Genomic DNA, 26,292 nt, shown 5'->3' on the forward strand with positions numbered 1-26,292 from the left:
ACAGCAAAGTTATCAACTTTTTGATCGATCAAGTTTTGACAGTGAGTAAGATTTAAAGGTGTGCAAGGAGGAATTCAAGTAGAAAATGTGAATGTCAAATGAGCTTAAGTATTGTTACCCTGGCATAAGTTTCTGTAGTCACAGTGACAGTTTGAACTTCTTAACCCGTTTAGGGCGGATTGATTTTGCTACAACATGCATTTCCCATAGACACCTGCTTAAGTATACTCGGGACTCATCCGCAATGGGTTAATGATTTAGTCAGCATTACATGTAATGGATAATGATGATAGTAAGATGTTTTCCCATAAACAATAACATTCAGATTACACAGGGAGTGTCCTGCTTGTGACACACTTTGTACTTTTAACAATGTTTGTCCCTTTTTGCTGTAACATGTAGGAAGCGGTGAATCAGGATGAGCTGAGAGAAGCCATCTACCAAGAGTTCATCTACCGTGTCAACGAGGTGGGTGTGGACATCAACCGGGCCATCCTGCACCCCCACACCTCCTCCCTGGTCCAGTTTGTCTGTGGCTTGGGGCCCAGGAAGGGCAATGCTCTGTTGAGAGTAAGTTGTCTTCTGTTTGTCTTTCTGTTGGGGTGTTGTTGTTTTTTTTCACAGTAATAGCTAAAGGTAGTGGTGTTTGGCAAGACTTCAGAAATTATATCTGGCAGTAGCTGTACTTAACGACTCTTTCAAAAAATGTGGTCTATCACTTGTTTATGGATGGCTCTTAGAGTGGCATATGGTTCCATGATGTCGTTATCAATGAGAGTTTTTATAAAAGAGGATGACATCGCATAATAACCATATTTCAATAACTTCCAGTTCTGCTCACGTATGTGTCTGTTGTGTAAGTGTCCACATGTATTTCTTTGTGAATACATTGTATGTTGTTCAGGTGTAAGTTTCTTCAGTTTGTCTCCCTCTACAAATTAAATTTGTTAAGATCGCAACTGCTGATCTGTAAATTAACAAACATGTCGGAAAAATTTACAGTTCAGCAGTTGCGATCTTAACAAATGTAGTTTGTAGATGGAGACAAACTGAAGAAACTTACACCTGAACTTTCACCCCTCTGAATAATATCCTTCTTTCATTTACATTGTATGTTGTGTTTGGTTTCTTTTTTGTACAGAGGGATAAAAACTGAATGTCCATTTTACTGCATGGTGTTCTTATCAATGATGCAATGCCCCTCATTGAATACTGTACAGTAGTTGTCTAGAAGTCAGAATTTCTACTGAAGCCCATTCAGTGAATATAGTAGCTTATTTATGACTAGTATGAGCTTCACTGTTTCATTGATGTGCTATTTCTGCACTTCCCTGAACCATTGTAGAAACTGAAGCAGAAGAACCAGAGGCTAGACAACCGAAATCAGCTGGTGACCCACTGTGAGCTTGGCCCCAAGGTCTTCATCAACTGTGCTGGCTTCCTCAAGATTGACACGGCTTCCGCTGGTGATGGGTAATGGTGTCCAGAACCCGTTATTATGTTTGTTTGTTTGTTTTTGGGGGAGGGGGATTTGGTGGTGTAGGCTTGTTGGCTGGTTTGTCTATCAACTTGTTAGGATGTGAGCCATGTGGGGTTTGATGCTCTTGTTAAATCAAGCAGCAGAACATCCTTGTTTCTGATTCACAATCAAATGTCTACGTTGATGTGCTCTTTTTATCTGGAAATCTCACCATTTGAGTGATAGGGGAGAGTGAGAAATACACATTCGTGGAATGTCATTTTGTATTGGATTACTGTTCTGAATAGTATAGCCAGCTGTAAGAGATAGACTTCTTTGATATTTCATACTTAATTCAGCATAACTCAGTCATGTGTGTTTGAGTTTGTGTTGTGGGACAACCCCCAAAACATCAACATCAGAAATCTAATGTGCAATCTTGTGTATCACTCTGCAGTGCCGATGATACCTACATAGAGGTCCTGGACAGCACCCGCATCCACCCAGAGACCTATGAGTGGGCCCGTAAGATGGCTGTCGATGCCCTAGAGTATGACGAGGCAGCAGATGATGCTAACCCAGCTGAGGCCCTGGAGGAAATCCTGGAGAATCCAGACAAACTCAAGGACTTGGATCTTGATGCCTTCGCAGAGGAGCTGGAGAGACAGGCATGTTGGATTTTCATTAGAAAATCATATGAATATGTTCATTTGTTTTTTCTACAATTTGCGTTCATTTGTGGATAGATTGGTGTAATATCTTATAGTGCATGGAAAGCAGTTTATTTCTTTGTAGGAGTGCTCTTAAGATGTGATATATGTCTCTCTGTTTTCAATATGTTAATCTGTCCCTGTCTGTTTGGCATGTGCTTTATCTTAGTCCTTTAGTATGGTCTCAGTTATGCACTTTCAGCCACAAATAGTAAGGCAAAAAATATTAAGTTACAAAGATCCTTGACTGCACATTTCTGTCTATAACTTGGTAGCTAGTGCCTATGAACGAGGGCTTGTGTTGTATGTCTCTCTGTAGGGTTATGGTAACAGGAGCATCACACTGTATGACATCCGGGCGGAGCTGAACAGTCGGTACAAGGACCTGAGGACACCCTTCCATCCTCCCAGCCCAGAGGAGGCCTTCAGCATGCTGACCAAGGAGACTCCAGAGACTTTCTATAGGGGTAGGTGGAAGATAGATACGTGTTTTTTCTGTGATGTTTTGACCCTTTTTCGTATAGAAGGAGGGATTTTAAGATGCTGGAGAAAGTACTCGGAGCTAAATACTCAATTTTCAATCTTTTGCATAGTGATTTCTTTACAAGGAAATTGGGATCATTGTTCTGTTTAACTTTGTCTGCTGATTACCAACAATTACCAACAGGTCAATCAGTTACTGTAAAGACAAAAAATACACGCAAAAGGGGGAACAGATGTCAGAGAGAACTATTTAGAATGAGGAAAGAGCATTTTGTTGGCTCTGTTTTGTTGCGTAGTTCTCTTCTGTTATCTGTTTGTCTTTGTTATGGTCATAGTTTGGATATTTAAGCTACGCAGGGGTTTAAGTAGTATTTGCCATGGTAGATAGATAAGTTGTCTGCTTAAAAACTGGCCCCAAAACAGTTGGAAATTCAAGGGGATGATATTACTGTTGATTTCCCTCTCCTCTCACCCCTCCTGCTCCCTGATGCCTGTCCACCACCCCAGGGAAGATGGTGATGTGTGCAGTGACCGGCATCGCTAGGCGGAGACCTACCAGGGAAATGCTGGATGAGGCCAACCCTAGCAAGAATGATGAGACGGGATTCTGGCTCTGCCCCTTCTGTCAGCAGGACTACTTCGAAGAACTCAACCAGGTTAGACTTGACCATTATTTTTGTTTTTTTAATCAACTCATTTACAGGCATGGGACTATGGACCCGAATTGTGGAAAGTTAGGGACTGCACTTTCTTGGTGTGGTTGGAATGGGGAAGTGGAGTAGCTGAGTAGTCAGTCTTTTAAAAATATGATGGAAAACGAGTTGAATGTGTTCAGTGGGTAAATACTGTTTCCTATAGGATCATAAGCTCTGTGTCTTTCATCAGTAGAACCATTGTTGTGTAAGACTGTTTCATTTTTGCTCAGTAATATGTGGATATCCATTTATCTTCTGTTATGATTTCAAATGTCTCTTTCTCTTCCCCTTGTGTTCTGTGGCTTCGTGTATGCATTTCAGGTGTGGAGTCATTTTGACACGGGTAACTGCCCCGGCCAGGCCGTGGGGGTCAAAGTTCGGCTGGACAATGGCATCCAAGGATTTATCCACACCAAGATGCTGAGTGACAGTAAGGTCAAAAACCCAGAAGACAGAGTCAAGGTGAGTCTACAATATGAGACAGGGAAACTGTTATTTCTGAAACGGCAAAGAGTGGTGCTGTGTGATTTCTGTTGTTGTTGTTGTTACTTCCGCCAAGGGAGGAGGTTATGTTTTCATTACCGTTGGTTTGTTTGTCCATGTGCAAAATAACTCAAAAAGTTGAGAACGGATTTGGATGAAACTTGCAGGAAAGGTTGAGAATGACACAAGGAACAGATGATTACATTTTGGTAGTGATCCGGAAATTTGTATGAACTTTATGAAGGATTTTCACAATTTTGGCAGGTAGGGTCAATGAACTTGGGAGTTCAAGCTGCGTATTTTTGAGGTTTTCATATGCGTACTTAAGTGCGTGCTCTAGTTTCTGCCAGGGTGAGGCGCACCGTGCAGCTGAGAGTTTATGACGTAGCAAAGGCTTCTATATTGGGAAATTAGGCAATGCATACCTATGGGTGGAGTGATTTGTATGGAAGACCAAGATCATCGGTGGAAAGTAGCTGCTTGGCGGAGGTCTGCGCTCTCAGAGTGCTTTTCTAGTTTTTAATGCTGATATGACATGTTCAGTGAGATCTTCATAATGCATATGTCATATCCTGTTCGGAAAGTGCAAGTTGATGTATAGTCAAATATTTCTGCTCCCCAATTAATGCTGATAATGAGTGATAATGATAAGTGAATGAGAGCAAAGAAAGAACCGGTAAATTTTGTTTTGGTGAAATAGATTGTAATTCATTCTGTCTTATGAAATGAAGAACAGCAGCCTCAATAAGTGTAAATGTGTTCTTTTGGAGGTGTAAAGATTTTCTATTCCTTATATCATTTCTTTCTTTATATCTCTTCCATTCATCCATCTGTCTGTCTGTCTGTTATTCCATTTCTCTGTCTGGTTTTTTAATCTATCTCTCTGTCTGTCCTGTGCATTTCCATCTTGCTGTTTGTACCTTTGTGTCTCTATTCTTGCATGTTATCTGTCACTATTTGACCTTCTATCTCTCGTGTCTGTCCATCCATCCATCTGTCTGTTTGCCCATCTGTCCATCCAGATTGGCATGACACTCCACGCCAGGATCATCAAGATCGACATCGAGCGCTTCCAGGTGGACCTGACCAGCCGCAGCTCGGACCTGCAGGACCGGAACGGAGAGTGGGCCCCACCGCGGGACACCTACTATGACTACGAGGCAGCTGAGATGGACAAACAGAAGGCTGAGGATGACAAGAAGAAGGCTGCCCAGTCCAGCAGTGAGTCTTGACACCCAGTGGGGAAAATATATCTCAGTAGGATCACTCTTACTTAAAGGTGCATAGTCCCGGTAGTGTAGAGGGCGCTGTTGATGATACTGCCGATCACCGCTAGCATTGATACGAAGATTGCTGCAGTTGAGCTGTCATCAAGAGTAAAGCGCTTAGGTGTTGCTAAGTAACGTTGCCTTTGTTGTCTTCTCTGCACATCACGCAGTCTGTAGTAATGCCAGGGTGCGTGCATATGTGCTTCTTATTATGACATCACAAAAGAAGTTTGCTAAAGCTGTCATCCCCCTCAGACGAATCATGAGCTGAACTGTGATCGGACCACTGACTACAGTGGATCGGACTTCTTCGGACTTGGGGAAGTGGGCCAAAGCGTAAGCGCCAAAGAGGAGTCGATAGCATAGGTCTCTATCGGAAACTTGCGCCGTGCGCCCGCATGCGCATTTGACTAAAACACCTTTAATGTTGGCTGCAAAGTTTCACGCTTCAGAGAGTATCACTCACATTTTTCCCAATGTTGTCACAAGCCCTTTCAGAGGGCGTTGTAATATCTATCAGCATGGATTTTTACTTGGTTGATACACTGAAAATCTGGATAAGTGCGCTGAAAGCAGCGAATCGTTTAGCAGCTGGAGAAATCATCAGCAGGACCAAATATGCCTTGTAGTGAGTCTTTGAATTTCAGGAAGTTCTGCTTATATTTTTTAGCTATTGACACAAATTCTCTGTTTGGTAGTGCATTATCTATGAGCAGAGTTATCACTATTTGGATAAACCCTGGTACTGAAAATCTGAAGTTAGCTTAACCCACTGAAGGCTAGTCCCGAGTATACTCGTGCAGGTGTCCATGGGAAATGCATGTTATAGTAAAATCAGCTATTCTTCACAGGATTAAAGGTGTCTCAGATCTTCTTTGATGATTGCTGTATGGTGATCACTGTCTGATAGCAATCATTCTGTTTGCCCACAGCCTACGTGAAGAGAGTAATCACCCACCCATCCTTCCAGAACATCACCTACAAGCAGGCTGAGAAGGTGATGAGGGAGTCGGACATCGGTGACGTGGTCATCAGGCCGAGCAGCAAGGTAATATCTCACAAACTGATCGTCCAGTATTAATTTCTCTTTTTAGGGCATAGCTGGCTTCCTCTTCCTTTAATGTCATGTTACTCTTGAGTAATAGTAACGAAGGGTTTAATGATTTTGCGACTAGTGTATTTCTCGAGCCCCCCGATCAGCAAGTGCACTTTAAGGTGCAAGTGTTGTCTTTTTGAGAAACCATTCAACCACACTCAGACAGATTGTGTGAGCTTATTAGCAATGCATATTCAACTCCCTTGTTTGTAAGACATATGCAGAGCTGATGTGTACAATCATTTGAAAGGGGATGAAAGTTATAATTTATCCTTCCTTTTGCCTATGATACTCCTGAAAGCCAGCCAGCTAGCAGTGAAATGATTGGTTGACGAAGACATTTATGCATAGGAAAGTATTTTGTTTCTGTCAGAGAAGAGAAACAGCTCAGGACTAAATGCTTCTATCTGTGCCTTCAGGGAGCTGACCACCTCACAGTGACATGGAAGGTGGATGAAGGAATCTACCAGCACATCGACGTAAAGGAGGAGGGCAAGGACAACGACTTTAGTCTTGGCTCCAGCCTGAGGATAGGTGACGAGGTGGGTAACCCTGTGATGTAGGAAACCTCAACCACAAACTAGCCTTATTTCAAGTACTCTGTAATGCAGATGTACCAGGTCTCCCTGGTTTTGTAAGAGGATATATGAAAAAAAAAGAGTGAATGGCCTGAGGAGAGAATATGACAGTCTCCCTGATGTAGGGCATACTATCACCAATTGTGTGTAAAGAACAAATTATCTCCCAAAAGCTCTGTGGACTCTCTGTGATTTTGATGTGTGAATGTTGGTGGCCCTGTGAAACTGAAACTACAAGATATGCAAAAAAAAAAAAAAAAAAAAAAAAAAAATGTATGGTTATTGGATTTCCTATGACAAGGAGTTCAATGCCTGTCCTAAAGTACCTGCTATTTTCATGTGATATTGGTGTGCACTGCTTCTTTTGACATATTAGAATATTATAGTTGTAAGGTACTTCTTCCTTTATGATACATGTAGCTCAGGTGCAGAGCAATTCTGAGAAAGTCTGCCAACAGAATCAGGAAACGAGCAAAACAAACAGGATGTGTGTGTACATTTGTATCAAACGACAATGGTCTGTTTCTTGTGTATGCTGTGTCATCCCAAACTGATAAGAGAGATTCCTTTCGAATTAAGCAGATGTGCTTTGCTATTGCACTGATTTTGATTTAGACCAGACTACTATGTTTTGATGAAGTGACTAGAGTGGCTGCATGGGAATAAAAAGACCAATAAACAAACATAACTGTTTCTATTAGTATTATTTTGTTATTGCTGTATACTTATGATATTCTACCCATTCTTTTTCATATCTTTTTTTTTATGATATGAATTGTTGTTTTGGGGTTATTGACATGGAAAGATGATAGACCTTTGGTTGTTTGTATACAGGTTTGTTTACTTTTATGCAAATTGCTTTAATTGTGCAATCAACAGGAGTTTGAGGACCTGGATGAGATCATAGCCCGCCACGTCCAGCCGATGGCCAGCTTTGTGCGGGATGTGACCTCCCACAAGTACTACCGAGACACTGAGGGCGGCAACCGTGAGATCATGGATCGGCTCCTGGCACAGGAGAAGAAGAAGACGCCCAACCGCATCCCTTACTTTATGAGCTTCACCAAGGACTACCCAGGTACCGCCATCTTCTCGAACCCTAGAGCAGCGGTCTTGGTCCTGTTCATTTATTGACTTGCATAGTCGGGGTGCTGCAAACTATGCTTGCCTGCTTGCCCGGGATGACATAAATTCACTACTGGGCAAGTGAAAAGAGTAGGTCTTGCCAAAATGCCCATGCGGGCAAGTGAGATTTTAATTTTTTATTCATTTTAAAAAAAAATTTTTGTAATGCCCTGATGATGATAGGTGGTCTTCATTTAGTTTTGTGGGTAAATTTTCTTCTTTTTGTAGTGTGCTATATTGGCTTGATTTCATTACCTGCCCCAAAATCTTATTGTATAATCTTTTGTTTTCTGTTGTGAAGCAAAGAGGAATGAAAAAAGTGTTTCGTGTATTGTAGGGAATTTTCTTGTAAGTATGGCAAAGTGTTTGTTTGTGTTGATGAAATGTGGTCTTGAGAATTTCTTTATTTGAGAAGTTGAAAAACAGATTATATAGGCATTTTTTGAGCAAAACAAATTGTCGCAAAAAGAAAGAGACATTCTTCAGATGTTTGCCCTTGTGAGATGTCATTAAGTATCACAGATTCAGATTCAGAGCATGGATGCCTTTCCTGCTCCAGCATCTTATTTTAATAATCTATAGACTTAAGAAAATCAATTTGACATGATTGATATTTCAAAGTGTCCACAATACTTTGATAATTTCAAAGATTCACTCCCTTTATATGTGCCCTTTGTCTATCTCTGTTTTTTTTTTTTTTTGTTTTGTTTTTTTTCTTTATCCTTCTGTCTGTCTAACTGTCTTGATCTCTGTTTTTCATGTATTATCTGTTCAGGCAAGTTCTTGTTGTCGTACCAGCCACGTAGCAAGGTGCGGCATGAGTATGTGACGGTCACGCCGGACGGCTTCCGCTTCCGGGGTCAGATGTTCACCACGGTGAACTCCCTCCACCGCTGGTTCAAGGTGCACTTCAGGGACCCCATCCCAGGTAAGGAAAGGGGGCCATCTATTGGTGATAAGAGGAAATGTGTTCTTCAGAGATCATATGGCTTTTGTGAGAATTGATGGTGTCCACCTGAGCACTATATCTACTCCCCATTCAGTTATTCATATTTTGTGCAATGTTTTAATATGTTTTGTGATTGATGTCTGTGTCACAGAATACAATCATGTACAAGTGTGAGGGAACAGTAATTCATATTATTTGACATTTCTTAATTGAATTTGAAAAAAAAATGTGATAATAGATGTTAAATCAGAATTGAATTGAAAAATAGGTACATTGTTAAACTTCTTGAGTATGTGCTAAACTCTACTTCAGCCTGAGGTTTTGGATATTTTGAGTATGGAAGAAGGGTTCCAACCGGAGATCCATGTGAAGACTTGGAATAATAATAATTTCTTCCTCTCTCCCACCCCAGGCATGAATGTGACTCCAACACCGATGAGCACGCACAGGACCCCGATGTCGGTGGCCCACGACGGCACGCCATGGCAGAGTGAGTTTTAAGATCCCTTCACCTGCCTCGTTCAGGGATGGACTCAGAAAGAGTCCCATTGTGTGTAGCAATGTCAGCAACAGATGGTAACAAACCGAAGAAGCTGCAAAAAACTGTCTACCCTTTCCATGTCATTGTCAGTTGGCTCATTTACTAATTAACCCTTGTGAGTGGTCAGAGTGCTGATTAGCAGGGAAACCCCATCCACTTTACACATTGTCCAAAGTCACTTGCTCAGAAAGGTTTCACCCTTTGATTGTATTGAGTGCCAAATGGGATATAATCCCTAAAGTCTCTGGGTTGAATTGCATTTTATATAATTTTTTTCTTCTTCTTCTTTTTTTTTTTTTTTTTGAAAAGAAAGAGACAGGGCTATTCCTTACAAGCAGGAAGCTTACCTAAGGCTTGCCTGAGATAGCAACAACTAATACATACAAATTCAGTAACAACTTTTGGAGCAAATTTTGAAGTGATCAGTGGTTTAAATGGCTTGTTGCAAGGTCTGTAATGATTATTACAAGTAAATGCATACCTTTTTAGTACAATTGTACACCAGCCTAATTGGGTATTGTTTTCATTTTTACATCTGGTTGTATATTTTTGAGTGATTTGACACAAAATGTGACATGTCATTCAGTACACAGGTTGATCTCAAGGAACACACACTTTTTAATAATGTCATTTCCTACCAAAGGAAAATATATTTGGTATCAGTCACATCACAACTTGTATCTTACATATTTCCATTGATTGTCTTGTGTGATTTCAAGCGGGCACACCCATGATCCAGAAGACGGGGACCACTTTCACCAGCGGGATGTATGCCACACCCAGCATGCTACAGGGTACGCCCCGCCAGACCCCCAACCAGACCCCACAGGTGGGCACGGCTGGCCGCTATGGGTATGGCTACTCTTACCCCACACCGCAGAATGCCTTGACCACTCCTGTGGGTGCCACGCCTTCCTATGCAGTAAGTGATCCTCTGTTCTCGGATGTGGTAATGGTGACAAAACTGAAATGCAGTAATCTGTCATCGGACTTTATGGGCGAGACATCTGTGTTAAAAATATATATGTGTGTTTTTGTTTCAATAGAATGTAGTAGGTCATGATTAGCATATAACTGGCATTTTGCATTGAAAATGAGATGACGTCGAATGACTTTGGAAGATTTGTATTTTTGATTGATGAATGGTTTTATGATGAAGAGTAGTACTCCAACTGTGAAATACAGTGGTGTAGTAATATGAATCCATAGATGAATACCTGTATGTGTGTGGTGAATTGGCAAATCCTAAGTGCTGATTCTGTTGGAGATAAATTGAATTCAGTGAAACCCCTGACCCCGAAACTACTTACGTCTCGAAGTCCCGCATAAGTCTATTTTTGTTCCTGTCAGAGGTAGTCTGTAGTAGAATTTTCAGTGACATTAACTTATAATCTAAACTATACAATTTTTTTTTTTTGTTAGAGACTCTTAACAAATTCAATTCAAACAGTCATTTGCCAATTTTGTTACTGCAATTTTATTCTGGCTTCGAACGGCAGCTTTGAGACTTGTCCTATGTCCAGAAACTTGGGGATTTAAGATTGAAATTTCATTACTTCGTTCCTAGTGTGAAACGTAGTGTAATGGAAAAATTACAGATACGCTATATTTCTCAAACTGTGAATTCTTCAATAAGACATGAGTGTGATCCTAGTTAATCCTCCTCCGACTTCTCTTGTCCATCCCAGGGTGTGCGTACACCACAGACTGGCATCGCCCGCACTCCCCAGATCGGCGGCATCCGCACCCCTCAGATCAACCCCATGCGCACCCCACAGGGGGCAGGCATGACCCCTCAGACCAACATCACAGGCACACCCCAGTACCAGTCCCAGCGCACCCCCCGTCAGTCCTGGGGTGGCAGCACGCCATCAGCCAGCCAGATGATACAGAGGACAGTAGCGAGGACCCCGCAGAGGTACGTATCACCATGGTTACATCCTATGGGAAATTGTTCAACATTGATGTTTTTCCTTGCAGTGAACTTGATAGAAATTTGTACTTATTGATGTCACTGATGCAGACACTAAACATCAATATTTAATAGATACAGCGGTTGATGTGAAAGATTGTTGTGTGAAATTTTTGTCACATCCTTTATTGATGCCCTCCTGTCTCAATTTATGCATCTCAGGAGCAGCGGTGGAGGCAGCAGCGCCATGCCGGCCGTCTCAGCCACGGTGGACTGGGCACAGCAGGCTGCCCAGTGGGCCAAGCGACGGCAGCAGGACATGCGCCCCCCTGTCCAGCCCAGCCCCGCCCTGCACGAACCCAGCCCCATGTCCATCTCCACGCCGGCGCCCAGCCAGGCGGGCGGAGACTCTACTCCTCTGATCGACGAGCAGTGATCGCTGGACGGAAACCCGCAAGCCCAACCGACCCACCTCTGCCGTCTAACAGGAGGTCATATGAAAAGTCAAGACTGGTGTTATAGGTGTCAAAGAAAATCTTTCATTGCAGAGGATATTATGATTGATTGATTGCTTCTCTTCATACCCAGCCATTAAGGAGCCCTTGTTCTGTTCAAGTGTTGCTAGGCAACAGACTCCAATTGGATCACCGAGGTGGATGACTTAGTAGAAAAGTCAAAATTGCATGGTCAAGGAAACTCTGTATGGTGTTAAGAAGTGGTAATGTCAGATCAGAATTGGTGATGTGTTACCATGGTGACAGATTCCTCACAGACTTCAATTTAACTTGCATCAGTGAGAGCGGGTCATACAGAAACCATTGCAAGTAACTTGCCAGTGGACTTAAGACGAAAATGTTGTCCAGTAGCAAGCCTTTTTTACAGGGAAAACAATTACGCAAGATGATTAAACAAGGCTATGATCAGGTGGAGAAAGAAACACATGACTTCACCATGTGTAAAACGGTGAAATGATTTACGTCATATACTGAAGGTTCCCAGCAGTATCCTGGCATATAGGTGGTGGGATGGCTGCAGCCTTACATGGGTCAAGTATTTCATCTGTCTTGTTTGAAATGGTGTAAATGCGAGTGAGCTAACCGAGACAGAGATATTGTATAAGACGCTGACTGTACTTGACAGAAAGTTGTACAATTCTTTCTTGGTTCCATCGTTGTGACATCAAACATGCTGATGGTCACTGGATCAATGAGTAGAATTTATTTCTAGGGTTTCAATCCAGGTCATTGCTTGCACTGTGCAATAATTGTTTTCCTGTGCTGTAATACTTTCTTGCTTTTCCTGATTTGATGATGGCACTCGTTACAGAGCAGTGATCGTCCCCTTTGTCTGTCTGTAAGTCAGACTTTGCCGTACCATTGAAGAACAGCCACACACAAGATAGTCCATGATTGTGTATGTCTTTTAGGTACATTTTATATGAAGAGACTGGTCTATAATGGAAATGGCATGACCACATACACATTCAAGTCATGAAGGACAGTGTGTGTGACTGAGGAGAAGAATCTCTTGTAGAAATGTAGAAAATGAATCTGAGCAACTACGTCCTTCTGACAACACATAAGCCTGTGCTGTGAGAGTGACTGAGTGTGTACAACATTGTACTTAAATTGATGCAGATGTTTGTGTACATGTTTGTTTGTTTGTTTTGCTTTTTTGTTATTATGCAATTCAAATTGGGGTTGAACTCACAATCCATATTCTTCCAAGCGGAAGATATACAACAAATTCCCTCAAGGTGCTTACAATACACTTTTTGTTTTATCGCCCCAAAATTGCTTTTCCCCTGTCACTGTAGAGAAGTCTGTATGATGCAGTACCTATTTTGCATGAACATGTGTTTGTACATATCTTTTCAATTTCTTTTTAAAAGTGCTAATGCTGAAAAGAATTTCTTTCCTTGCACTCGTGTGAGGTTGTTTATAAATTTATTTTTGATGCCAACTAAACTTTACTTGATTTTTATTTCCCTGTCATGAAAACATGTCTTGCATGAATGTTGCCCATTCCTATGTTTCCAAGTGCTAAGCATATTAATATATGGACATGCTGAGTTGTGAGGTGTATTTATATATTCAAGTTGATTTTCTGTAAGCAGATGTCCATGCCAACTGAATATTGTTCAACTTTGTTGATCATTGAGTTGAAATATTTTCCATGTGTGTATGATACTCTGGAGGAAATGTAATTGCATTGTTTGGAAAGTACAATGTACCAAGTAATGTAGGCTTGATTAGAGATTTTTAGGCCGTTTTGCCACTGAATTCAGACATTGTCCTCAATAAATACCGTGGAATATAGACCTCAGCAAATATGAAAGAATGCCGGCTTCGTTATATACATGTATTTGTTATGTTTTGTGGCTTCTATTTAAGTTTATTTCTTGACATGGATGTCTGGTTTACATTCAATTCATGAATAGACAATTACTACCATGAAGCTAACCCATACACGAACCTCAGAAATATCCATGACAATCTCTCTTGTTTTTTTCTTGTTTTGTGGCTTCTATTCAAGCTATATTTTCTCCTACAAAGATATGTTTGATTTATTTCTGATTTCTGATGACGAGTTTTATCACCAGCGGACTATAGGATATGCATGCCTTGCTTGTAGATGATGAACTGTAGACCTTAACTATGATGCGCTGAGAATGTGATTGCAGCCACGACAACCCTCATGCCTTGTAAATCTAAGATTTTGTACATAAATTGTACAGGAGTATGACTAGTTCTCAAGTTAACTTTGGGTCTGGCTGTCAGTGTAGTGCAAACATGTTTACAGGATGTAGAACTATATATTAGATCATGAATTTCTCCTTGAATGCCTCACTGCTACAGTTTACAGAAAGCTCAAAAAATGATTTTAAAAAAAATCACGGATGCAGATTACGAAGTATTTTTTTTTTTATATAAATGTGTCTGCTTTTTTTCCCCCTCAAATGCTATAAGTCAATGTCATGGTTTAGCTCGAATATAATTTTAGAATATTGTGTGAAGATTTGTAATCGACATGTTTTCATACTGAGGAAACACACATTGTTATCTACAAGAAACTTGCATTCTAGAATCATGTGATGTTTTTGGAAGGTCTACAGCAGTTTTCTTCTCTGCTTTACCTATATATTACAGCGTTTCATGAATACCTGTTAGAGACTGTTTTTTTAGAACATTGATCAAGTAGATTTTTTGTTTTTTTGTACTGATTTTTTTCCCTTATGTGCGCAAATTGCCCATTTGCTGTTGCTTTTGTATAAAGAAATCTGAATATCAACGTGTTTGATGTAACACAATCACATCTGAATGTGGAGAATAAAGAAATGGAAACTTGTAACATTTTAGTTTGGATTATTTTATGTCAAATGAGTGTGTGTGTGTGTGAAAGCAGGGCAAAGAATACGGATGGTAGCAAAATACAGTGGACTCCCGTTTGACAAAGTCCTTGAGACTGGCAGTTTTCTTCCATTATATCAAAATTTTGTTACATGGACCAATGATGAAAATAAATTAATAATAAAACACATAGAGCGGATAATGTTGGGGCCCAAATTTCGTTATAACCGTGTTTGTTATAATGGGAGTGAAGAAATGCCAATAAATGAAGCGTGGCAAGTCGTTTTGCGGTACAGTGGACTCCTATTACAGGTGTATAACGAAGTGCTTGGGACCAGTAGTTTTCTTTCGTTACATTGAAATTTCATTGTAACCGAACAAATAAACAATAAAGAACATAGAGCTAATAATGTAATAGCCTAAATTTTTAGTTCATTGTAACTGGTATTTCATTATAACCGTGTTCATTATACAGGAGTGCACTGTAACAGGTTTCCAAGATTACAGTGCACACAGCGTAGGAGGAGTTTCAGATCAGCAGTAGTCGGCTGCTTGGACCCTCTCAAGAATGGTTTTCTATCTCGGTAATGTATTAGTATAGAGAACATCATGTACACGTGTACCAGGTACAAGTAAACACTTGCACATTTTTGTACTGGCCAGATGGATTTGCGCAGCCTGTGGGAGTGTGGTCCTTGTTGTAAGCTATAGTAAATGTGTGCTGATTTTGCACTTTGTAGGGGACAGCCCTCCCAAAAAGTCCACCAGCATCTGGAATATGATTCAGCAGTCGCATTTTCTCACTGCAACTCTGCATTTATGGAAAAGGCATGAGAAGCAGCATTGGAGCAGCTAATGAAATCGTAGTATCATAATAAGAGGTGGCAAAAGAGCTGATTCAATAGGGTATGATGTGGGATGTCCAACAGTTACAATATACAATACTGACATTGACAGCATTTATTTCATGGAAAGTTGAGAAAACAATTTTGCACATTTACAAGAGAACAGGTCTCAATATGAAAGCTGGGTTGGATCACTGAAACTTCCTCATATCAGGGATCTCATAATATCATATATCTCATATATCATTTATTTTACAGTATCATGTAACATTGGAAATTACAAAAGCAATAAGGACAAAATAAATGAATAAATAAATACAATTCAATGCCAGGTGCATTTACTTCCTGGCAGTGGAAGTCTATAAGAATACAATAAATTTGCATAAAAATTCCACTTTGAAAACGAATTATGCCATCTACACGGAAATGTGCATGATAGCAACCATCACCAACATACCAAGGTAGGCTGCATGTGTCAAAAAGAGTTGCAGAAAAGAGAGTTGACTTGTTTTACTCACAAAAATCAAATCTAGCGGAACTACAGGGTAGTTTACATCAGTTTTCCATAATAAGCCTGTCAAATTACTTTTCCATACCAGTGTGCTGGTCAAAAATAGGATTTGGGAAAATTCCCACGTACAACGTTCATGACATTTTACCAAACATTAGCCAATTTGGTATCAGGCATGACAATTTTTTTCTTCAGCATTTGCAAGTGACACCACAAGCTTCATCAATACCAATATGATTTCCTGAGGAGACAGCAGCATAGATGGGTCCTATGATAAGCACAAGTCTTGATTGATACCAATAAACCAAAGATGCTTCAAACTCAAATAGGTCTTGGTTGCATCAATTCTTCTTGATACACTACAATGTATAAAGCTGTAGAGATGTTCAGCACAACGTTCTTGTCTCTTTAGAACAGAGTTTATCCCAAAATGTATATCGTTTTTGATGATGTTGTATGAATACCCAGAAATTCCACTCAAACACTTTTTTTTTTTTAAGAATCACACTGTATGTGTATTGTAGAAAATAATGCTGTTATGCACTTGGCAAAACTATATCGCTCATATTTATTTTTTTTTCTAGTTTCTCCAAAACATTTCATATCCAAACTGACATATTTCTGTAATACTAAGAATATATTGTTGGCAGATTTATAATCCACTGGTGTTCCATCAAAATAATCTCAGACTGAGTGCATAGATTAGGTCATTTCATACTCAAATTCTACATGCACACCAGATAAGCGACAGATGCAAATTTCTCTTGGAACAATCGGGGCAAGTTTTGAACATCCATTAAATTTCTGATAAATTCTATCATACATTCGACGAACATCTGTAAATTTTTAATCTCATTTTTTTCATATCATAGGAAACAAAGAATAGTATGTATGTCATGGAAAACATATACCCGCTTCAATATTCATTACTTTCCAGTTCTCATCCACTTTGAAATACTATGGTCACTGTGGCAGTATCATCAGTGGCGTATCTAGAGGGGGGCAAGGGGGGGCACGTGCCCCGGGCGCCACTCCTTGGGGGCGCAAAAAAACGAAAAAAAAAAAAAAAAAAAAACGAAGAAGAAGAAGAAAAAGAGAAAAGGAGAAGAAGAATGAAAAAAAAAAGAAACTCTCCCGGAAGGGGGGAGGGAGAATGGTGTGGGGGGAGGGGGGGGGGGGGCAGAAAACCAAATAAAACAAGATAAAAACAAAACATGATGATGACGCGGACAAAATGACAATGTTTATTGTATTCACACAAAAATTCCATGTTCTGTGAGCTGAAATACACAAATTTTCGGCTCGCTCGCTGCGCTCGCTCGCCAAAATTTATATAAAGAAGGTAAGAACAAAACGTGATGATGACAAAATGACAGTGTCTATTGTGTTCACACATGTCATTTTATATCTAGCAGGCAAAATGTTTCACGGAGCAGCGGCTGCAATTTCTTTCGTTCTGAAGCGATCGCCAATTTATTGGATCAAAAGAATGCGCCAACGGTTCCGAACATGGGGGGGGGGGGGGCGCAAAAAAACCCGAATCAAACAAGATAACAACAAAACGTAATGATGACGCGGAAATATACAAATTTCGGCTCACTCGCTCGTACTAATTCAGAGTATTTTTTTCAAGTCCTCAGTTTGTTGGTATAAATCGTTATCTATAAGGCCGTCACTATATCTTGATTAGAATTGTAAGATTTAATAAGCAAAAAATGACAAGAGTTTCATGATTTGTAAGCTGAAATACAAAAATTTTCGGCTCGCTCGCCAAAATTTATATAAAAAAGATAAGAACAATACGTGATGATGACGAGGACATAATTATACAAATTTCAACTCACTCGCTCGTACTAATTTAGAGTATTTTTTAAAGTTCTCAGTTTTTTGGTATAAATCGTTATCTATAAGGCCGTCACTATATCTTGATTAGAATTGTAGGATTTGGTAAGCAAAAAATAACAAGAATTCCATGTTTTGTAACCCCAAATAGAAAAATTTTCGGCTCGCTCGCTACGCTCGCTCGCCAAAATCTATCAAAATTCATTACATTTAAATCACCCTCAAAAAATCCCTTTCAAGTGCTTGAAAAAGCATCATGTGGACTTTGTTTAAAGTCCCTACCGGGATGGTGTTGGGGTTGAACACTTTTTCAGAAATTAGGGGCGCAATTTTCGTGCTTGCCCCGGGCGCCGTTTTCCCTAGATACGCCACTGAGTATCATGATTGAGCTTTACAACTTATTTACACAACGAATTTGGCATGAATTTCCTCAAAGTCACTCACAAATGTGAAAAATATCACAAAATACTTTCTTCATTTACCTATCAACATAACGCCTACTCTCAAGACATTGCTTCCTTCTACAAGATGTAGCTCGTGAAAATACATGAACTCGGTGTGGATAAATAAGAGATCTACAAAAAAGGCTTGAATCCAGATGAACCCAAAATACAACAGCCTTCAAGTAGGCAAGAGGGAAATGAATACGCTGTATCACAGTTTAAATTTCTAACTACAAACTAGGTGGAAAAACCCCCCACAAGAAATCAATATTTCAGCACACTTAGAACAGAGCAATGTAACAGGAAACCCAACAGAAATACCTTAAATAGCCACAAACACACACCCATGCTTTTATAAATAACATCTACAACAAAGATATTCACAAAACAATATTTTTTACAAAGCAGTGGCATTTACACAATATCACATTCTTTCCTTGAATACAACTTTGTCAGTGGTGAATGCTGTGTATTTGTATGGCTGTCCATTTCATTGAACTAAATGCATCAACTCCATATGATTTGAAAATATTGCTATAACTCTTTCAAGCGCTCTTTTATTTTCTGACTTATAGACTTGAGATTATAGAAATGCCTCTGTTTTGCAACAAGGAAAACTTCCTATGTCATTCAAATTTGATAGCAAGAGTTCCCGTGGCAACCAGAAAGCTAGCACAACCTTGCCCCACCTAGCAACAATGACTGAATGCAAACTGGTTCAGGCTTAGCTGTCAACACAAGATTCACAGAAGCTTAAAAGCAGCACAGTAAAGGAATCGCAAATTAATCAGATCACCTAAAAGAAGCCATCCACACACAAGAGTACCTTGAGAATTTGTCTTCCATATTCTGTTCCATTCCACTGCCACTTTACCTGTTTTGTGGCATCATATCTATTATGCTCACATAGCATAATTAGATATGTGTGTTCACCTTACAAATACTCCGTGCATGTATAATCAGACTCTCCTAGTATCTATCACGATATAAACAAAAGAAATACCAAATTATGAGTATTTGTGTGAGTCTATCATGAATGTGCATGTCTGTGTCTAGCGATGGTCTACCTTAATATGATTTGTGACTTTGCTGATCTCTGTCACCTTCCAATAATTGATATGTAATAGGTGCATTAAAAACTGAATGTATCTGTCTAGCAATAGAATGCCAAACAAGCACAAGGCAGATACATGTATCAATGAAAGTGATGTCCCACAACCAGAATTAAGATTTTAATCATTTGAGTGTGTAACATGTGATAGATTATTGTGAGGAATTGCAAATAAAGAGTAATAATCTCCTGTTCCTAATTTGACAAAAGAAAAAGCATAGTCAAAGGACTTCAACTGATCACTTTGATGGGATGCAATGATTGGATGATATTGTGTTCCAAGGGCAAGGGTGTGAGAGTATTTGCAGAAAAGTCTGAAAAAATTGAAGCTTATGAAAAAAAAAAAGTCTGAAGTGCATTTAAAGGGGATGGCTAGTAACTGATCAGAGGGAATCAGTGGGAATGCTGAGGGATGATTGTTCCAATTCTTGTGGGATTCAGTTAAGAGTACATTATACAGGGCTCGACACTAACGGTGGCCCGGTGGCCCAGGGCCACCAAAAACACACGTCAGGCCACCAAAATTTCAGAAGTGAAGAATTTGGTGGCCTGATCGGGCCACCAAAAAAGGTCGGATGTTTGCCTTTGGGCCATCAAAAATAAAAGTTAGTGTGGAGCCCTGCATTATATATCTATTGTTGTGTGAAAATTATTTGCTTCAGAATGGTCTGATATTCAAGTAATGTTCAGTTTAATGTTTCCAGGCTAGCATGCCTGTACGGTGATGGGGCATTAACCTGCACATTACTTGAGACTGTTCTGAAGCAAGTAATTTTCACACAGCAATAGACATATAATGTACTCTTAAATGAATCCCACAAGAATTGGAACAACCATCCCCCAGCACTCCAACTGATTCCCACTGATCAATTACTAGCCATCCCCTTTAATTGTGATTTTTTTCACTGCATTAGAAAAGCAGAACTCTGAAATGTGGGTTAGGGGCAGAGTATAAAAAAAATACCCCCCCCAAAAAAAAAAAAAAAAAAAAAAAATCTGAAAGCAGAGATTAAACTCTGAACCCAGGAAGGACTCAGGAGACGTTTGAATTAACATCCATCAGCAGTATCTATACTAAATATGTCTAAAATGAAAGAAAATATCATAAAGCTGCAGACGCTATATTCAGTTCCTCTTTCTGTAGCAACTTAACATACACGTAGCTGGATTACCAACCAACACACTTTGCATTTAGATACCCTGTTATATGTACTGACAACCTTAACTTTGAAGTTACAAAAAAGCAACAAGCTGTTCAGAGTAACTCAAACATGCAGGCCTCTGAATAATGGCACTGAATATTTGAAAAAAAGTGAAGCAAGCTACTACTGTCGTTCTACTCAGGCAACATATTTGTGCAGGATTGACAGAAATTAAGATTTTGGGATTAGAAGATTGGGGCTGCCAACATTCACACTTCAAAATCAGGCAGATTCTGAAGAAGATTCTAAAGAGATAAATAGTTGAGTGCTACACTCATCTCAATAGGCAAATATAATTCCCTAATCAGGGACATTTTTAGGTTCTTTGGTATGGACATGAAGGAGAAATGAATTTTCCTCCTCCAGAATCAGTGAGACATAGCAGGTCTGAATTGTGTGGCTGAGTATCACACTAGGATATCCACCATGCTAGTTTCCTGGGAATAGAGTTGTATAATTTGGTGTTCTCTTCTCCTTGAGAGCTGGTCCCCACAGCTATGATCAGCAGAATTCCTCACTCCCCGACAGCTCACTGCAGACATTGAGGGGAAAACAACACAGAAAACTTGCATGGTAATCAATCAGTGTTACGTAACAAGGAACAACAGGGCGTGTCCACCGACTAGTTCGTATCTAGCAAGTAAATCATACCCTTCTATGTACAAAAAGATGTACATGTATGAAAGCACATTTTGTTTAATAGCAAGCGGGAGAAGTGCACTGGATGTTTTAAAGCATGCGTTCTTCACCACACAACTGATAAGAATGTCACTGCCACAACTATCATTCAAAGCAAGTTCAGCAATTTTTGCTACTATGACAAAGTCAATAGCAAATTTAGGGGAAATTATATTATTTTGCATGGAAATGTGTACATACATGTATACTTTATATGGCAAATGATGAAAGGACTCTGACATGCACAATCTGGTAAAATTTAAACGAAACAGACTGAGTATGTTGAGGAGGATAGATAAACCAAATTAAACACAGTGAAAAAAGCTTGGGTGGAAGATGCCACACAAATACATAAACAGCACTCTAAGGAAACAGTAGCTGTATCAATAATGGTACAGAGCCCTCATGTAAAGCAGTGGCAACACTAAAGAGACTACCCTAGATAAATAAGACCTTATTATCATCATTATCATTACATGACAAATAAGCTATAGTTACAGTGAATCCCTTCCTACCTCGCTTCAAAGTCCTGCTCAAGGTGTTCTAACAGCTCTGGCGCCCTCTCCAGCATAAGTGTGTAGAGCTGGTCCAGGTACTGCTTCTGTCTGCTCGACTCCTCTAGCTCCTCCTGTAGGACATGGAGGATCTCATCCTAGAGACAGAGAGAGACATGGTGAGAGAGAAAGAGTAGGGGGGATATAAAAGAGAGAAAGGAGATATAAAACAATGAGGGTGAGAGTATGTGCAGAGAGAGATATAGCAAGAGAGAGATGAGAACAAGAAAATTAGAGAGTGAGGGAGGTACATTGTAGTATGAGTGAAAAGAGAGAAAGAGATGAATATATCGCAATTCCAACACACTGTGAGGAGAAGATGACTTACAGTAAGCATGATAATCATTAAAATGAAAATATTGCAAATGAAATATATGCAAAGACTTAACAAGCAAACAAATCTGCACAAAGAACACTCCTGCCAGCTTTAAATGACTATTTCTTGGGCTTGTATTTGGTGTTAGTGACAGCAACAAGGGACTGTTATCATGTATTAAGTGTTGTTTTTTTTTAATAAATTGTTGAATTTGTATGTACCAATCAAATGCTGACCATTTGCACAGTGACAGTGGCTATTTATGCAGCAAACTGTGTGGCATCAGAAATACAATGAATACCTAGCAATATGCAGGATAGCTCATTTCCTTTGATAATTCATATTGTCAAGACGTCATGTACACTGAAAGACCACACAACAAGACTACGGACTCATCTGTATCACAGCTACATTCTGTCATCTGTCTCATTTACCATCCCATCCCACTACCAAGATGCTGGCCACACTTGGTGAAAAAGCATTTTCACCTGCTGCTCCCAAAATGTGGAATCAACTACCCCAAACTCCCATTAACCAGCAATTCCTCATCAACCTTGACAAAAAAAATAAAAATAAAAAATAATAATCTAAAAACTCACATGTTCCACAAATAATCCCTTTATAAAGCACAAATGAACAATGCCATGTGTGTACATGTACATGGAAGATGTGCTATGGAAATACATGTATATTATTGTTATTATCATTATCATTTTTACCATGCAAACCTAAACCACTGATGACAAAAAAAAAAAATGAAAAGGAGCAGTGGCAGAAATGCATCAGAGACCTTGCCAACAGGGAAATAAGAAAACATAAGTTATCACATATAAACTGTAGAAAATTCTTACTTTCTCAGCAGGTTTGAGCACTTCCCACAATGGAGTGTCATTGTCTGCATTGGCGATGAGGTCAACGGCCTTGACCCCTGCATTGAGGTTGAGGTCAATAACCTTCTGTTTGCTCTGGATTTGGTCCTTCTCCTGAGAGAGTGTGGTAATTTCTGCATTCTGGAAAATGCAACAAAAATGAATTTGCATATGTATCAGTAGAGTGGCATTAGTATTTACAGACACGTAGCATGTGTCAACAACACACTTACCCTTTTCACACGGCCGCTTGGTCTCAACTCCGCCCTGCACAGGCATGACTCAGGGTGAGGTTTCATTCATCGATGTGAATGTCTCCCTCTGGGCAGGAGGGCAGGTTCTAACTTGGCATTTGACAAAGCCTTCATGGGAAGTTGTTTAGATTGCATACTGGAATTAAGGCAGGCCTTTGTTCGCACCAGCAGCAAACGGGTACATTGGCAATGGAATCAAGTTCAGGTTTACTTACAAATACCCGTCACACATATGTTTTCAAAATGTTTCTTGGTCTTCAAATGTTAAATCCACAATTCCAAATCACATCAGGATGCAGTTTGTAACCCTGTCAAAAAGAAGCTTCCCACACTGACTGAATATTATGCATATGTGTGTATAATTTTCATCTGGTTGGTAATTACCTTTTGGGCAAGGGCAGCCTCCAGTTTCTTTAGCTTCTGGTCTTGTTGCCATACTTTTGCCTGTAGGTGAAAATAAATAAAAAAGGATTTTGATATTACAAGATGTTAAATGCACAGTCACAGCTCATGAAGATGTTGAAAATATGGAATGTGTGAATACTGACGACAGGTCCCATGCACACTTCTACGTCCTTAAAATCACATTTCCATCCTTTTCACGTGTCTACATTTCCAATTTCTTATAATCATTTTCTCTACATTCCTGTCCTTGCATTGTTGTGCCTGTGTTCTAACCATTCCTGATAAATATGTACTTTTTTTCTTCCTCCTCCTACCTGTTAACTCTTGTTTCACATTTTTGTCTGCATGTCATTTTGTCCTTTAACATTCTATCTACAGTAGTGCCTTCTGTTTTGTTTTGCCCTTTGTACTTTCAGTGTCCTACTGTAAATGTGGAAGTAGTATGGAAATTTTCACAAACTTTGGGCTTGCCTCAACTACGGGCAAAATTACAATCAAGAAATTATAATTTGGGATATGTCAAATTTTCTAAAAGAAAACATACACTCAATGTGAAATTACACTAGGGCTACAAGCAAATTCAGAGATTGGATCACCAATGAAAAAAAAATGCATACATGTGTAAAAACATGAGAAAGATAAAAAGAAATATGAGATGTAATGGGAAGTGAAATTGTTGGCACTGACCTCCAACCTCTCCTTGTCTCCCTGGAGTCTACTGATGGCTTGATTTGACTGGTTGACGTTCCCCTCATGGGCCATCCTTAGCTCCTCTGATATGGCTTGATTCCTGGCTTCAAGCGCCTCAATCTATCCAAACATGCAAGTGCACATAACCAAAAACATAAGAGGTCTTCTTAACACTTGTGATATACATCTCACGATTTAACAATACATTTTTCTTCCAATTGCCTGAATATTCAATTGGGCAGGGACCCTATACATTTAGTAGATACACGGTGCCTATTTATTTTACTTGCCAACTGGCAAGTTTCAACTGCCAAGGGCAAGTGGGGCACTGGGTTTGTCGCATAAAGTGCAACTGTAAAAATAGAAAATACAACTGCATGACGCATGGGTGTTACATTGACATCTACTTGAAGTAAACAACTATCACATTGTGATAGCTTTGACAAATAAACTGAATGGTCTCACTGAATTGGATTGGACTGAAAAAGACATATGAAAGAAGGAGTATGAAATATTTGTTTAAGATTTAATGTTAATATAAGTCTTATACTGTACTTGCTGTATAAATATTTCAAGGTTCATTTCAAATACTTTGCCATAGAAGATTGGACATCCTATCATATCCCTATCAGTAACATATTTTATATCAACTCCTTCATTCTCAACAAATTTTCTCACAGTACCGACACTAACCTTCTGATGTAGCTGCTGCATCGTCGTCTTTTGCTGAGACAGCTCCAAGACTTGATGCTGCAGGGGTCGCAATCTGAAAGTGAAAACGAAGACGGTTCCCTGGCGTTAAATCGATCCCTATAGAGCAATCAACCTCTGGATACAAACTTGTGTAATCATCATCATATTTCTGCTGAAAAAAAAAAAAAAATATCAACTATCCACCACTCATGCTGTAATCACTTTTCTTTGAGACAAATGCTAAATTTAATGCCTCATTTAGCAGGGGTGATTCTAAAAAAATTATTTGTTTCTCTGACTCAGAGCAGTGGCATCTTGAAAGCTCTGGAATATTCAATCACAATATATCTAAACTTCAAGCAAGCTATTGAAAAACATGAAGTGATATGAAAGATATCTTATCCAGCATGCTTCTCTACAACTGATGTAAAGTGAAGGTTAATGAAAAGAGATAAATGCCAAAGTACTTTTGATGGTTCTAAAACAAGAGGAATGCTCCTCTAGGGAAAGTTATGGAGAGCATACTTTGGGGGGAAAGAACATGTGACCTCTCACCTCTGCACAGTCTCTGACAGTCGCTTGTTCTCCTGCCAGCATGCTTCATAGTGCTCTGAGGCTGTGGCCAGCTGCATGGTCAGCCGGTCAACCTCCGTCCCCATGTGGTCGCTGCTCCCTTCCCGCATCAGCACCAGCTGGGCCTTCCGGGAGCGGTTGAGCAGCGTGTTGACCTCCAGGATGCTTGAAGCCAGCACGCTGTGACCGTTGACCTCCACCAGCCTGAGTATTAAGACAGCAACACGAAATCATTCAAAAACTTTGATTGTCATTCACATAAGGGTAAGAATCAGATCCACACCAATCTTGGAGATTATCAAATAGCATTAGTTTATTTTGTGTACGAACTTTGCCAGGTTACCATTGGCAAGAAATATCTAAAAATAAATGAACAAGATATACATGTACATCACATGTTAGCAGCAATATTTTTGTACTCTTGTAATTCTTAATTACTGTAAAAGTGGATATTTTCGCGCGACTAATTTTTCGCGCCTGGCCTGGTGAGAAGAATTTCGCATGTTTTTAATTCCGCGGAATCAAGACATCACGCACAGGAACTTATGGCAAGCAAAAATATTCACATGCTTTTATTTTCGCGCTAGTTTCTGGTTGCACTAAACGCGCGATAATTTCAACACCACGAAAATTCCCACTTTTACAGTACTGTACTCA

General features: G+C 39.7%; 2 protein-coding genes across 2 annotated transcripts in view; one reads left to right on the top strand and one right to left on the bottom strand.

Moving 5' to 3' along the window:
* The window catches only part of LOC140227518 (transcription elongation factor SPT6-like), a 35,572-nt gene extending 23,826 nt beyond the window's left edge, over positions 1–11,746 (top strand). Inside the window, exons 23-37 of the mRNA XM_072307919.1 lie at positions 403–570; positions 1,346–1,473; positions 1,917–2,127; positions 2,489–2,636; positions 3,160–3,308; positions 3,669–3,809; positions 4,853–5,051; positions 6,031–6,146; positions 6,614–6,736; positions 7,652–7,850; positions 8,673–8,825; positions 9,259–9,336; positions 10,107–10,309; positions 11,076–11,305; positions 11,522–11,746. Coding sequence (XP_072164020.1) covers positions 403–570; positions 1,346–1,473; positions 1,917–2,127; positions 2,489–2,636; positions 3,160–3,308; positions 3,669–3,809; positions 4,853–5,051; positions 6,031–6,146; positions 6,614–6,736; positions 7,652–7,850; positions 8,673–8,825; positions 9,259–9,336; positions 10,107–10,309; positions 11,076–11,305; positions 11,522–11,735 — 2,460 coding nt within the window. The 3' untranslated portion in view covers positions 11,736–11,746. The remainder of the gene's footprint in view (positions 1–402; positions 571–1,345; positions 1,474–1,916; positions 2,128–2,488; positions 2,637–3,159; positions 3,309–3,668; positions 3,810–4,852; positions 5,052–6,030; positions 6,147–6,613; positions 6,737–7,651; positions 7,851–8,672; positions 8,826–9,258; positions 9,337–10,106; positions 10,310–11,075; positions 11,306–11,521) is intronic.
* Positions 11,747–20,383: 8,637 nt separating this feature from the next.
* The window catches only part of LOC140226759 (uncharacterized), a 56,126-nt gene continuing 50,217 nt past the window's right edge, over positions 20,384–26,292 (bottom strand). The window contains exons 22-28 of the mRNA XM_072307189.1: positions 25,618–25,839; positions 25,063–25,135; positions 24,367–24,489; positions 23,659–23,718; positions 23,003–23,161; positions 21,797–21,933; positions 20,384–21,135 (exon numbers count right to left, since the gene is read on the bottom strand). Of these exons, the coding sequence (XP_072163290.1) occupies positions 21,105–21,135; positions 21,797–21,933; positions 23,003–23,161; positions 23,659–23,718; positions 24,367–24,489; positions 25,063–25,135; positions 25,618–25,839 (805 nt within the window). The 3' untranslated portion in view covers positions 20,384–21,104. The remainder of the gene's footprint in view (positions 21,136–21,796; positions 21,934–23,002; positions 23,162–23,658; positions 23,719–24,366; positions 24,490–25,062; positions 25,136–25,617; positions 25,840–26,292) is intronic.

The sequence above is a fragment of the Diadema setosum genome, chromosome 4 (assembly GCF_964275005.1).
Source record: "Diadema setosum chromosome 4, eeDiaSeto1, whole genome shotgun sequence".
Taxonomy (NCBI): Eukaryota; Metazoa; Echinodermata; class Echinoidea; order Diadematoida; family Diadematidae; genus Diadema; species Diadema setosum.